At 38.4% G+C, this 13,378-nt stretch overlaps 1 protein-coding gene across 1 annotated transcript in view; it reads left to right on the plus strand.

Annotated features, from left to right (window-relative positions):
- Positions 1 to 13,378, plus strand: part of NBEAL1 (neurobeachin like 1) — a 179,410-nt gene that overhangs the window by 83,791 nt on the left and 82,241 nt on the right. The window contains exons 24-30 of the mRNA XM_045296671.1: positions 1,800 to 1,958; positions 4,107 to 4,266; positions 4,674 to 4,762; positions 8,195 to 8,761; positions 8,911 to 9,086; positions 12,486 to 12,639; positions 12,846 to 12,974. Coding sequence (XP_045152606.1) covers positions 1,800 to 1,958; positions 4,107 to 4,266; positions 4,674 to 4,762; positions 8,195 to 8,761; positions 8,911 to 9,086; positions 12,486 to 12,639; positions 12,846 to 12,974 — 1,434 coding nt within the window. The remainder of the gene's footprint in view (positions 1 to 1,799; positions 1,959 to 4,106; positions 4,267 to 4,673; positions 4,763 to 8,194; positions 8,762 to 8,910; positions 9,087 to 12,485; positions 12,640 to 12,845; positions 12,975 to 13,378) is intronic.

A 13,378-nucleotide genomic window follows, 5' to 3' on the forward strand; every position in this document is an offset into this window, starting at 1 on the left:
GTTGGTAGTGACCACAGAGCGGGTTACATCGTTGGTAGTGACCACAGAGCGGGTTACATCGTTGGTAGTAACCACAAGTTAAGCACTTCAAAACCACCAGCTGCTCCATAAGAGAAAGATGAAGCTTTCTACCCCCTTGAAGATTTAACAGCCTTGGAAGCTCATACAGGTAGTTCTGCTCTGTCCTGTAGAGTCTTCATGAATCAGAATGTTTCAAACCCTACAAGCCATTCTGATGGACAGTAAACATTGACAACCACTGTTGTAATATAGACAGAATCAGAATTCTTCCCATTTACACATTTGGAAATTGAGGTGTTTAAGAGGTTTTGTGACTTAATAAACCTGGGACTGGAACCAGATGTATTTACGGTTCCTTCTATGTACCACTTTTGAAATTAGGAAGTTAAGTGGCTTTAATTCATATTAACTAAAGTATTTTCCACCTTACCATTATGTAATATGCATAGATTTCTCTGTGGTTACAGGACTATTTTCATGTAAGATTGTCAAGTGTAGAAGAATGAGTAGCCATCATTTATTCAGTTGTAACAACATTTTCTCAAGCCTTATATACACAGAGTAAGTTGTAGATAATCCAGTAATGAGTGAAATATCATTTTTACTTTCAACCTCTTGAGGGCAAGAGCCCTAAGAGAGATTTCTGAATGACTATGAACAGATTTCAGCAGCACTTCTAGACCAGCGGATCTCAACCTGTGGGTCCTGACCCCTTTGGGGGTTGAACAACCCTTTCACAGGGTTGCCTAAGACCATATTTCCGATGGCCTTAGGAACCGAGACACCACTCCTCTATCTGTCTCCAGGCGGTCTGCCCACATGCAGGTACGCCCACCTGCGAGTACCTGGCATGAAGACTGTTACCCATGCTACACCATGCTTCAAGACAAAATTTACTTCATTGTAATTAGAGATAAATATTTCACAATTTATAATTACATATTGTTTTTGTGATTAATCACTGTTTTAATTATGTTCAATTTGTGACTATGAAAATACATCCTGTATATCAGATATTTACATTATAATTCATAACTAGCAAAGTTACAGTTAGGAAGTAGCAACGAAAATAATGTTATGGTTGGGGGTCACCACCACATGAGGAACTGTATGAAAGTGTCGCAGCATGAGGAAGGTTGAGAATCACTGCTCTAGATGAAGACATATTAGGAAAATGCCTGGCAATCTACTTCTAACAAAATCTGCCACTGGACACCCTAATGTATCACAATATAGTGTATCTCATTGTGTGCGGGAGCAGTATGAGTAAGGCTGACCAGGCAGCTAACAACAATTCCATAAGGTGGTCATATTACATGTTACGGAATCTAGGGAAAGCTTTGTGAAAGGGACGGCTTTTCATATGCATAGATAAGAGTTTTAACAGGTGACTATGGATAGGAGAGGATTTATCAAGGAAATGGAACAAACAAAAGTATATTGGAAAGAAAAAACTGGGTTGGTTCAGAATCTTTGGGTATATCCAAAGCCAGGCCTCACAGATTGCACAGTCTATTCCAGTTCATGGCAATGTCATGTGTCGTAGTGCAAGTACAAACCATAGGGTTTTCGGCTGCTGTTTGCTTGGAGTAGATTCCCGGGTCTGTCTTTCAGGACTCCCGGGGGTGTGCTTCAGTCATCAGCCTTCACTGGCATGAGGGCATTGTCCTGCGGGCAGATAGGATTTTTAGTCGAATAACTTTTTAATGCCTTATGGCTTTATTGGTACTTCCATACATGAATGTGGTTATTTGCTCTGTGTTGTTTAATTTTAAAAGCTCTTTGGGATTTTGGATGTACTCTTCAGTCTCCTGCGTACCAGCCCAACCAGAGGTCAGCTTTTCTTACTGCTCTTTGAACCAGGAAATGCTGATATACTTTATGCCTTGCTCTTAAATCAGAAGTACTCTGACAGACTAAGAGAAATCATTTTCAAGGTAAAAACATTTCCTAAGAATCTTAATTAAAAGTATTTATAGACATGAATGTACTTTCAACATACTTGTATGGCTATACATTATTTTCATATTGATGTCTAATTTTAAGTTTAATTCATGATTTTTTTTCATGTTTTAGTATCTTAGATAAGTATCGTTTGAGTGTTTGTATATTTACACAAAAACTAGTTATATTGCAATCTGGTAATTCATCAGCAAGGAAATCCTGCTTTGTCATACTGTCCTCAAGTAAAACTCTCTTACCACCTTTTTGACTTAAGCTGGGTCTGCATGGAAATTTAGCAGTTTAATAGGACAAGAAGTAACACTTGCATAGCATTCTTTATATGTCAGGCACTAAGCAATTTTCATTTAATTGGCTTATTTAGTCCTTGAAACAACTTTATGAAGTCAGTACTATAATTATCTTCGTTTTACATATGTAGAAATTAAGGCCAGAAAGATTAGTAACCTCTTCAAAGATATAGAATCTATTTATGAAGTTATCTCAAATAGTCACTTTGATGTTCGACTGAAATCACCTCAGTTCCTGTTAACTAAATTAGATGAGTCATATTTCTATAGCCAAAAGCATTGATTTTTTTTTCATAATTAATTTTGCTGTTCACTATGCTTAATTATCTTGTGACAGTTGTTTCCTCTTGCATCCGTAGAGTTGTATTATAGTGTCTGCTGATGGGGCTTAGTTTGTGTTGCCTGTTTGGTAAACATAAACTTCTCACAAACAAAGGAGCAGTGGCAGTGGCCTGGCATAGTCTTTCTCGAGTACCAACTGTGGTGACCTATGCTGCTCTGTAGAGCATCTGCCCAGTCCGAGCATCTTCTCTGGAAAGTTTTATTGCTCCAAAACAGCTTTGCAGGGATTACTCATGTTATTAGTCTGTCTAGATTGTTCTTTTAATGTAGGCTTTCAAGATCTCACATAAAAATATGTGGATCTCACCCCAAGAATTAATTCAGCCTCCAATTTTAGCAGTAGAGGTTTCTACACGAAATGTTTCTTTGTCTTTGGAAATTAGTTTGATAATTTTTACATTAATGTGTTGCTAGATTGGCTCAGAGTATCTTATAGACATACCTTTGTTATTCTTATAAGCTGTAAGTTTTGTTTCTAAGCATTAACTGTAAAGAAGTAAAATTTAAGATGATTTGTTTCATTTAAGAAATATTTGTGTAGGGAGACAGTGGATGGTGTAAGATAAGAAAATAATAATTTATAATTTACCAAGGAGTCACGAGGGTTGGAAGGTGGGGTGGGGAGGAGCTGATACCAAGGGCTCAAGTAGAAAAAAAACGTTTTGAAAATGATTGTGGCAACATATGTACAAATATTCTCGGTACAATTGATGTATGGATTGTTAAAAGAGCTGTAAGAGCCTCAATAAAATGATCTTTTACTTAAAAAAAAAAATACATCCCCTGCACCCCCTCAAAAAAGAGAGATTTATGAACTAGAATTTTAATTTAATGGCAACACTCATCCTTTTTTTTCCTCAAAAAGAAAGCAGAAAATATTAAAAACTGGAACAAGTGTACATTGGATCAAAAGGGAGTTCTAATAACATCACATTGCAACCAAATGTCAAGTACAGTGATCTACCTTACAATACACTCTGTCTGATAATAAGGCCCTTCCCATCCCTAGTCCATAGTCTGAGGGAATTCACCAGAGACTTAATTAATTCTTGGGGAACCCTGCAAATGGGTTTTGGGTGTTCGTTTTCATCCATATCTTTCTGCATACTGAGTGTTCGGAATTTAAGCTCTGATGGTCCCTCCTCTATATTTGGATTTTTATTAATTACCATCTTAGGATCACACAAGCTGGTGTGCTTCTTTCTTGTGGACTTAGCTGATGCCTTACTTAGTTAGCTGCTTGTTTTAAGACAAGCCTTTACGAACCCAGACACTATTCATTGATAGCCAGGCACTATCTGCTTTCTTCTCCCACTTTGCTATAGACTCATTTTTTTAATGACATGAGTGCTGCTGATTACTATTTAAAAAAAAAACTTTGAGAAATAAAATGATGCTTTAAAAACTTTGTAAAGTAGTATTTAATATTAACCTAAGTGATAAACTGTTTTTAGTTCTGTATATTGAGAATAATATATTATTTGTGGCCAGGTTATGGAACAAATGTTGAAATGCACGAATGTTTATGAAAGAAGCAAACAGCGTATTCGACTCAGAGAAATTGGCTACTCAGGATTGGGACTCCTTCTCAGTGAAGCACCCATTAACACCTCTCTCATTAAAAACCTTACCAATCAGATCATAAATACAGGTATGACTAAGATTGAAACTACTAGTACATCTAAGAGATGTTCTTGATAGCGGGGTAATTCTGTTTGATGGTTTTCTTTCTTTTTTTTCCCCATGGATGTTCCCACTACCACCTGCCACTGTTGCTCTAAATGTTACCTGCTGTGTGATTCAGCGGTGTTTTCCTTGGGTTGTTGTTGTGTTTGCCTCCTCAGCACATCGTACAATACCTAGTACTTGATAGGCCTTCACTAAAAGTTTAGATATCAAACATTCTAAACTTTTCTTTAAAATATAAACATATTTATGAAGACTTAATTTTCAAGTGAAATAGTTATTTCAGCATTTATACAACTATGTATGTCCCATAATTTTTTATTTGGTTATCTGTAGAATTTAATTTTTACTTTTTGATTTTTCCCATTGTAGATCCTGTCATTAATTTCAAAGATCTATTATCTGTGGCATATATCTCTCACAGAGCCTGTGTAAATGTCAGAATGGTCGTCTGCAGAAAGGTTGGTAATCTTTTAAGGTGTATATTTTAAAGGGCAGTAGTAATATACTGTGATGACTCTGGGGTGGTTTGTGTTCAATTGCTGCCAGTTTAAATTTTATTATTTTACAAAAGACATAACTGTTAAAAATAAGCAGTTTCTTTGGGGGTTTGTTATCTTTATGACAAATCAGTGTATGCATGTGTTGTTAAGCCCACACAATCTCCCGCAAACATGCCCTCTCCACAGTCAGAAATATATTAGTAGAGCATAGTTTCTTTATCCAGAACTTGGAGTGAATGTGACTATTTCAAATTTATATGCTGTATTTTAAGGTTGTTAGAGTTTTTGAACTTTGTTGAAAAAGTGTTCAGTGGTTTGTGACACATTCAATGTTAGCCTTTAATTTATCTATTTTACCCTTACTCAAATCAAGAAATATGCGGGCCTTCAAAAACATTAATGGAAAAATTATATTATCTTTCTTTTTTTCTCCAACAATTGTATGGGCATGTTAATCACACATTATACAATTTAATAGTTAAATCACATCTAAGAAATATGTGGTGATTGCACCATATCCCTTGATATGATTGAACGATTGAACTATTCAATTATATGTAAATTATGTGCCAATAAAACTGTTGGGGGAGGAGAGAAAGACTTGTACAGTCATCACCACAGCCAGGTTTAGAGTATTTCTTCAATCTTGTACTCATCATTGTTAGCTCCCCATTTCCCCTAATCTCCCCAGCCATACCCCCATGGAACATTAAAGTACTGCCTCTATAGATGGACCTCTCCAGCCATACCCCCATGGAACATTAAAGTACTGCCTCTATAGATACCTCCCCAGCCATACCCCCATGGAACATTAAAGTACTGCCTCTATAGATGGACCTCTCCAGGAAGTCATGTACAGAAAACATTAACAAAACAAACACCAATACTACCACCAACAAAAAACTAACAAGAATAACTAAGTAAAACACAACCTCAGTCAAAAGACAGCAGAAAATATTAAAAGCTAGAACAAATGTAAATGGGTCATAGTGATTGGAATGCTGTATTTTAACATAACTGCATCTTTAACAGCCCACTTTTTAATGTGTTCTATATGTTAACAAGGCTTTTCACACTCCTTGTTCTTTCAGAGGGGATTCCCCAGGGGCTTAATCCACTTGTATCCCCCTGGGCTCCTCTTTTTAAATTGAAACTGCTTTAAGATGAGTCTAAAGAGGACATCAAATGATAAAAATTTACATTTTGACCTAACTATATCTGCCACAATCGACTTTACAGTGCTCTGTCTGATAACAGGGCTATTCATGTCCCTCAACCATGATCTGTGGGAATTCACCAGAGGCTGAATCCGTGTGTGGACACTGCAGTTGGATTCGGGGCTTCCACTAGCATCCATAACCTTCTGCAAACCTAGTGTTCATAATCTAAAACCTGATGCCATTCGCTCCTTAGATTTGCATTATATTGTTTGCAATTCTTGGAATAACACAGACTGGTGTACTTCTATGTGGACTTGGTTGACACCTTGCTTAGATGACTGCTTGTTTTCAAACAAGAATTTAGACCCAGACACTATTGTTTCTCATAGTTGGACACCACCTACTTTCTTCACCACATTTTGTTATATCACCCATATCTTCAGTGATCTCTTCATCAAACAGGGCCATGTCATCAGGACTAATTATTTTTAGATTGAGGGTACCTTTAAGTGTAATTCTCAAATCCATTAATCCATCTGTGGTTTATATATTTCTCTGTTGCACCTTAGAGACAATGTTTTTATTTTATGTTAGGGGACATTATCAATCATCCCCTTAGGCCAAGGGTCCTCAAACTTTTTAAACGGGGCCAGTTCACAGTGTCCCTCAAACCCATTGGAGAGCCGGACTGTGGTTAAAAAACAAAAACAACTATGAATAAATTCCTATGCACACTGCACATATCTTATTTTGAAGTAAAAAACAAAATGGGGCAAAAACACCCGGCGGGCCGGATCAATGTCCTCGGTGGGCCACATGTGGCCCGCGGGCTGTAGTTTGAGGACGCCTGCCTTAGGCTATCACTTGCACTGTAGAACTGCCCCTGTGAGTTTCCAAGCACACTAATCTTCAGAGGAGTGAAAGCCTCATCTTCCCCGGCAGAGATGGCTGGTGATTTCAAACTGCTAATCTTGCAGTTAGCAGCCCAATGCATAACCACTACTCATTGATGATGTCATTAGTTTAGCCAGTAGCATAGAATTTAAAACACTGTTGAGAAAAGGAAACTGTATGAGCGTAGTCCAACTATGAACCACAGTACATGAATTGTTGACTTGTACAGATTAAATTCTTAAGTGACTGGACACTATTTACACAAACAACGGGGATTGATGATAGGGCAAATCTCCCAATAATATTCATTCATAGCAGAGCTATGCTTACCAGATTAATATTAAGTGTTTGATAATTTGGGGCCACCATTCATTGGGCACCCTCCCCACAAGAGGTCTAGCAGTTCTGTGTGCTTGGGCTAGTTTCAGCCTTCAGTCCTGTGGCTACAGGTGAGTTTGAAGTAATGCCCAGTTCACTCAGTGGGACTTCCACAAAATTCCATTATCTTTTCACATCATTTTTCTGTGTTTTTGGAGCTCCTGCATAGTTATCCAGCGTGCTCTTTCTGATCATAACTTCTCTCTTCTTTACTCTGTCTGCCATCAAGTTGATGTCGTCTCATAGAGACCCTATAGGACAGGTAGAACTTCCCCTTCTGAGTTGCTGACTGTTTAGAACAAGCTCCCTCTTCCTCCCAAGGAGTGGCTGGTGGCTTCGAACTGCTGAAGATCACAGTGGTTGCACATTGGGCTACTATCCTCATGGTTGGTAGTTTGAAACCACCAGCAGCTCCGCAGAACAACAACTGGGCTTTCTACTCCTGTAAACAGCCACAGTCTCGGAAACTCACAGGTGGGTCTCTATGAGTCAGCATTGACTTGAAGGCATTGAATTAGACTTTGGTTACTCTATATAGAGTACATGTGTACATTGTTTAAACACATTGTGTCTTTTTTTTTTACATCGTTTTATTGGGGGCTCTTAAAATTCTTATCACAATCCATACATACATACATTGTGTCAAGCACATTTGTACATTTGTTGCCATCATCATTCTAAAAATATTTGCTTTCTACTGGAGCCCTCTTTTTCCCCCTCCCTCCCCACTCCCCCTTCCGTCATGAACTCTTGATAATCATAAATTATTATTAGTTTGTCATATCATATTGTCTTCTAAATGGCCTCCAGGGAAAGTAAAGAACCTAATCATTTCAAAGTAAATCTCCCATAGTTTCTTATTGAGATACTTTCTCATTATCATAACTAAAAAGAGACTATTTTAAATGTAAAGTACGCTGTACATTTTGAAGAATTTCACTTTCTTTGTTTCTTGCAGATTTTACAAATTTTGCAGTCCCAGCCAGATGCAGCCTATCAGATATCACAGCAAGTGGGTTGGCAGGACACCTTAGTTAGGCTTTTATTAAAAGCCAATTTTGAAAATGGAAATATTCTTAATAAGCATAGTAGGATGAAAGACAATGACAAAAATATTGCAGCGGAAGATCTCAAGAGGAATTTTGATGAAAAGGCAGATGATGAAAAAATGAACTCTTTTGCATCTGCAAATGTGTCTTCTGACCGGTGGAGTTTGGAGGACAGACTCTCTTTAGACTCGAACACTCCAATATTTCAAGAAGATAGCTCCGTGGGAGAATTGTCTTTCAAGTCAGAGAATCAAGAAGACTTCTGGAATAGTAACCCTTCACACCTGAGTTTAGATCTCAGTGGAGTTGACGCATGTGAACTGAGTGATAGTGGCGGTCATGTGCCTGACAGCCTGCCTAGCACACCATCCCCAGTAGAATCGACGAAATCATTTGGTGGGCATTCTGATTCTAAAGAAAGTAGCAACGCCAATGATGCAGGCTTTAGTGATGACTTCTTACTTGAAAACCAAGAGGTAACATTCCTTTTCTTTCTATTTGCACTAAAAAAAAAGTCAATTACACACCTGTAATGTGACAATTATTAGCAGGTACTTTATGTGCTAAAAGCCTAGAAGTAACTAGATTGTTGGTGACTTTATCTTTTTTTTTTTTTTTTTTACAGAAATGTGAGGAGGAACTTGTTCATTTACTAACAAATATTTTGAATTATATAATGTGTAAGGGACTAGAAAAGTCTGATGATGATACTTGGATTGAAAGGGGACAAGTGTTTTCTGCTCTAACTAAACCAGGAATATCCAGTGAGTTACTTCGACCTCCAGATGAAATAAAATTAATGTAAGCTTTCAGTTGTAATTTTCTCCTTTTCTTTTGCAGTGGGTTGGAACCTAAAATAATAGTTGCTGAGGATTTATTTATTTATTCACTATCTTCTGTGAGTGTGGCAGGAGAAATCGTGGCATTACTCTAATTCCTCGTCTTTACCTTTCTAGTGGGAGCTAGTGATCCCTCCAAACTCAACTCCAATATGAGGGGGTTTAGATTTTCATTAATTTGAGTTTTAAGTGATAACGGACTCCTTGTTACTCAGATCACCTTCTGTGGTGTCTAAGGGCTTGATGCATTTTGTTCCACAGGCTTATCCTGGGTTTTCCATGCTAAGGGTAAGGAGTAGTGTTGTAATGAACTTCCTTCTCTAAACCATTGATGGCTCCCTGAAGGTGAAAGAACTGTCACAACAATTGCACACCAGGGAAGATTTACCTCTTTTTTCTTCCCCATGGCTAATTTCTCTGTAAGGCATAACATGGCTTTCCTCCCTTGATCTTTCTGACTTCCATCATTACAGATACTAAATATCTCATGGAAACAAAACTATGTTATTTTTATAGTCTTTTATTTATTTTTGTCATTTTATTGGGGTCTCTTACAGCTGTTAGAACAACAATCCATACATCGATTTTATCAGTCACATTTGTGCATATGTTGCCATCATTGTTTTCTTTCTTTTTTAAAATCATTTTATTGGGAGCTCTTATAACTTGTAACAATCCATACATCAATCGTGTCAAGTACATTTGTACATATGTTTGGGTTTTTTTTAATTTATTTTTTTCATCTGTACATATGTTGCCATCATCCTTTTCAAAACATTTTCTTTCTACTTGGGCCCTTGGTATCAGCTCATCTTTTTCCTACCTTCCCCACCCTCCCACTCTCATGAACCCTTAATAACTTTTACATTATTATTCTTTTAATAGCTTATTTCTTTTTAATAGCTGTCTTCCTTCACCCATGTGTCTGTTGTTCTTCACTGTGGGTGGCAGGGGGTTATACCTCAATCATTACAATCGGTTCCTCCTTTCGCCCTGCCACCTTCCCCTACCCTAATGGTATAGATACTTCCATTACTGTTCCTGAGAGCTTTATCTGTCCTGGATTCCATGTGTTGAGTGCTGTTATCTGTACCAGTGTACATGCTCTGGATTTGTGAGGTAGAGCTGGGGTCATGATAATTGTGGTGAGAACACATTATGGAACTAGAGCAGTGATTCTTAACCTGTAGGTCGTGACCCCTTTGGAGGTCAAATGACCTGTTCACAGAGGTCACACGATTCATAACAGTAGCAAAATTACAGTTATGAAGTAGCAAAGAAAATAATTTTATAGTTGGGGGCGGTCACCACAACATGAGGAGCTGTATGAAAGTGTTGCAGCATCCGGAAGGTTGAGAACCGCTGAACTAGAGGAATGTTGTTTGTTTCCTCGGTGCTACACTGCACCCTGGCTGGCTTGTCCCTTCCTTGTGACCCTTCTGTGAGGGGATGTCTAATTGTCTACAGATGGGCTTTGGGTCTTCTGATGCCTGATAACTGTTCCCATTGACACCTCGTGATCATGCAGGCTGGTGCGCACTTTCCATGTGGGCTTTGTTGCTTCTCAGCTAGATGGCCGCTTGTTTATTATCTTCAAGCCTTTAAAACCAACAGGTACAATATCTTTTGATAGGTGGGCACCATCAGCTTCTTCACCACATTTGCTTATGTACCCGCTTTGTCTTCAGTGATTGTGTACGAAAGCTGAGCATCACAGAATGCCAGGTTATTAGAACAAAGTGTTCTTGTGGTGAGGGAATACTGAGTAGAGGCCCAATGTGTACTTGCCTGTCATTTTTTTTATCATTTTATTGGTGGCTTGTATAGCACTTATCACAATCCATACATATATCCATTGTGTCAAGCACGTTTGTACATATGTTCACATCATCATTTTCAAAACATTTTCTTTCTACTTGAACCCTTGGTATCAGCTCATTTCCCCTCTCCCCCACCGCCCCTCCCTCATGAACTCAATAATTCATAAAATTTATTTTTTCCATGTTTTACACTAACCACTATCTCCCTTCACCCACCTTTCTGTTGTCCATCTGCCTATGAGCAGATTATATATAGATCATTGTCATCAGTTTCCCCTTTCTCCTACCCCTCCTGCTATCGCTACTCTCATTATTGGTCCTGAGGGGTTTATCTGTCTGCAATTCCCTGTGTTTCCAGCTCTGATCTGTACCACTGTACATGCTCTGGTCTAGCCGGATTTGTTAGGTAGAATTGGCGTCATGATAGTGAGGTACTTGCCTGTATTGATACCTCTATAAATGTCCTTTGCCTCCGAGTTCTTTTTTCTATTTCCTTTGACTTTCCTCTTGTCCCACTGTCATGTTTGACCTTCATTCGGCTTTCAGTAATTCCTCTTGGCTATATTGCACTTGATCAAACCCCACAAAAGAAAAAGGGCTATAAATAGTTCCAGGTCTGTTTGTTGACCTTTATGAATGCTTTCCGATTGAGTTTGAAGTACCAGTCCCTGCCCCAAAGTCTATATTGGGGTTCCTTGTGGACTTCATTGCTTTGCTCCCCTTGTGCTCTGTTGCACTCCCTTCCTGTTTTGCCCCTTTGTGGGGGGGTCAGCAATCATAATTTCTGCACTGTCTGCATTGTCCCTTTTCATGCTATGGTCCAGTCAGTGAGGGTATGCCAGGCTCATGGTGGGGCTGTCTGGAAGGTCCTCTCTGTTGTTGTTTGGCTGCTTGGAGCAGGAATATTGCCCTCGGGGTTTGGTGGATCAAGGTGCCGTCCCCCCCCCCCCCTCTTTCCCTCTTAGTGTGTTCTGAGCAGACAGCCCCTTTCTCCTAGGTGTATCTTCAGTGCTGTCCTCTGTAGTGCATTCTTCTGGGGAGGGGTTCCACGTAGCTTGGATTGGGGCCGGCCTTGCAGATCTCTCTGTTGGTTCGCTTCTTCATGCCAGTATGCTGCCTTCAAGTCTTGGTGCACCAGGTTGAGGCCTGGTCCCTCTCTCCCTTTCCTATGGAGACATAAACAATACCTAACCCATGGGTTGGTCAGTGCCCCGTTTCCCCCCATCTATGTCCTCTTTTTTTTTTTCTTTTACCCTCCTTTTTAGTTGGCTACCATATGTATCCCTGTGTTGACTATTTTCATAGTCTTTTTTTGTAGTCAAGTGAGGCACAACTTTTACTTTGACTTTGGTATTAAATATACTAAAGGTAGTTACTCCAAGTATTAAAAAGTTGCTCCATTGTTGTTAAATTCCATCCACACCTGCAGGAGACTCTATATCTTTGGGGATGCAGTTCTATTAATAAGTAACTTTGTTTTCCATGACCTCCTATTTTTCTAATTTTTTTCTGATTTAATGATGACTTTGTGCTGTACTTAGTTTGCTACAGAAAATGTTAGAATGGGCAGTCACAGAAAACAGAGAAGCAAAAGTGAATCCAGGAGTTGCTGAAAATGCCTTCAGACTCATGCTGATCACACAGGACTTTCTGCAGTCAGAGGGACTAATTAATTCAAACATATGGACTGAAAAGGTACAGTAATGCCCTTTTAAAGTAATAATTTGGGTTGCCAAAGATTTTCTTCAGAGAAATACAATTTTATAACATGAAGTAGGATAATTATTTTGGATTTTGCCAATTAAAAAAAATGTTTATGATTTCTATTAGTGTTGGGAGAAAATTATCACCCATAGATTTAAGAAGTAATGGTTTACTTTTTTATTTTTCCTTTGTGTTAGCTTCTAGAGGATATAATACTGCTCTTCGACTGTCTGTCAGTGTGGTATACTGAGAGTCCTGAGTGGGTAAAGCTCTCTCAAATTCAGATCCAGTTGCTTCTAGAATTCATTGGCAAGGGTAAATTGCAGGTTTGTCAGTTCTTTTACATTATTTTCTATACTTGCATACAGCACAGGTGTTATTCATGTGATTAATATAATGTTTTTCTAGAATTTTAATTTTTCCGTTAGTTTTTAAAGTATCAATGATTTCACTTTCTTTTTTGTGAGTTCAGCAAAGAAATTAAGAGGCAGCTAATTATTTCTTCTTGATGTTTATGACTTATTGTAATTTTAAGGTTTACCTAAAGCAGTGGTTCTCAACCTTCCTAATTCCATAACCCTTTAATAGTTTCTCATGTTGTGGTGGGGGTCACCAAATCATAAAATTATTTTCATTGCTACTTCATAACTATAATTTTGCTACTATTATCAATTGGCGACCCCTGTGAAAGGGTCGTTTGACCCCAAAGGGGTTACGACCTATACATCAA

The sequence above is a fragment of the Echinops telfairi genome, unplaced genomic scaffold, assembly GCF_000313985.2.
Source record: "Echinops telfairi isolate 266 unplaced genomic scaffold, ASM31398v2 ScPeMD7_3;HRSCAF=10, whole genome shotgun sequence".
Taxonomy (NCBI): domain Eukaryota; kingdom Metazoa; phylum Chordata; class Mammalia; order Afrosoricida; family Tenrecidae; genus Echinops; species Echinops telfairi.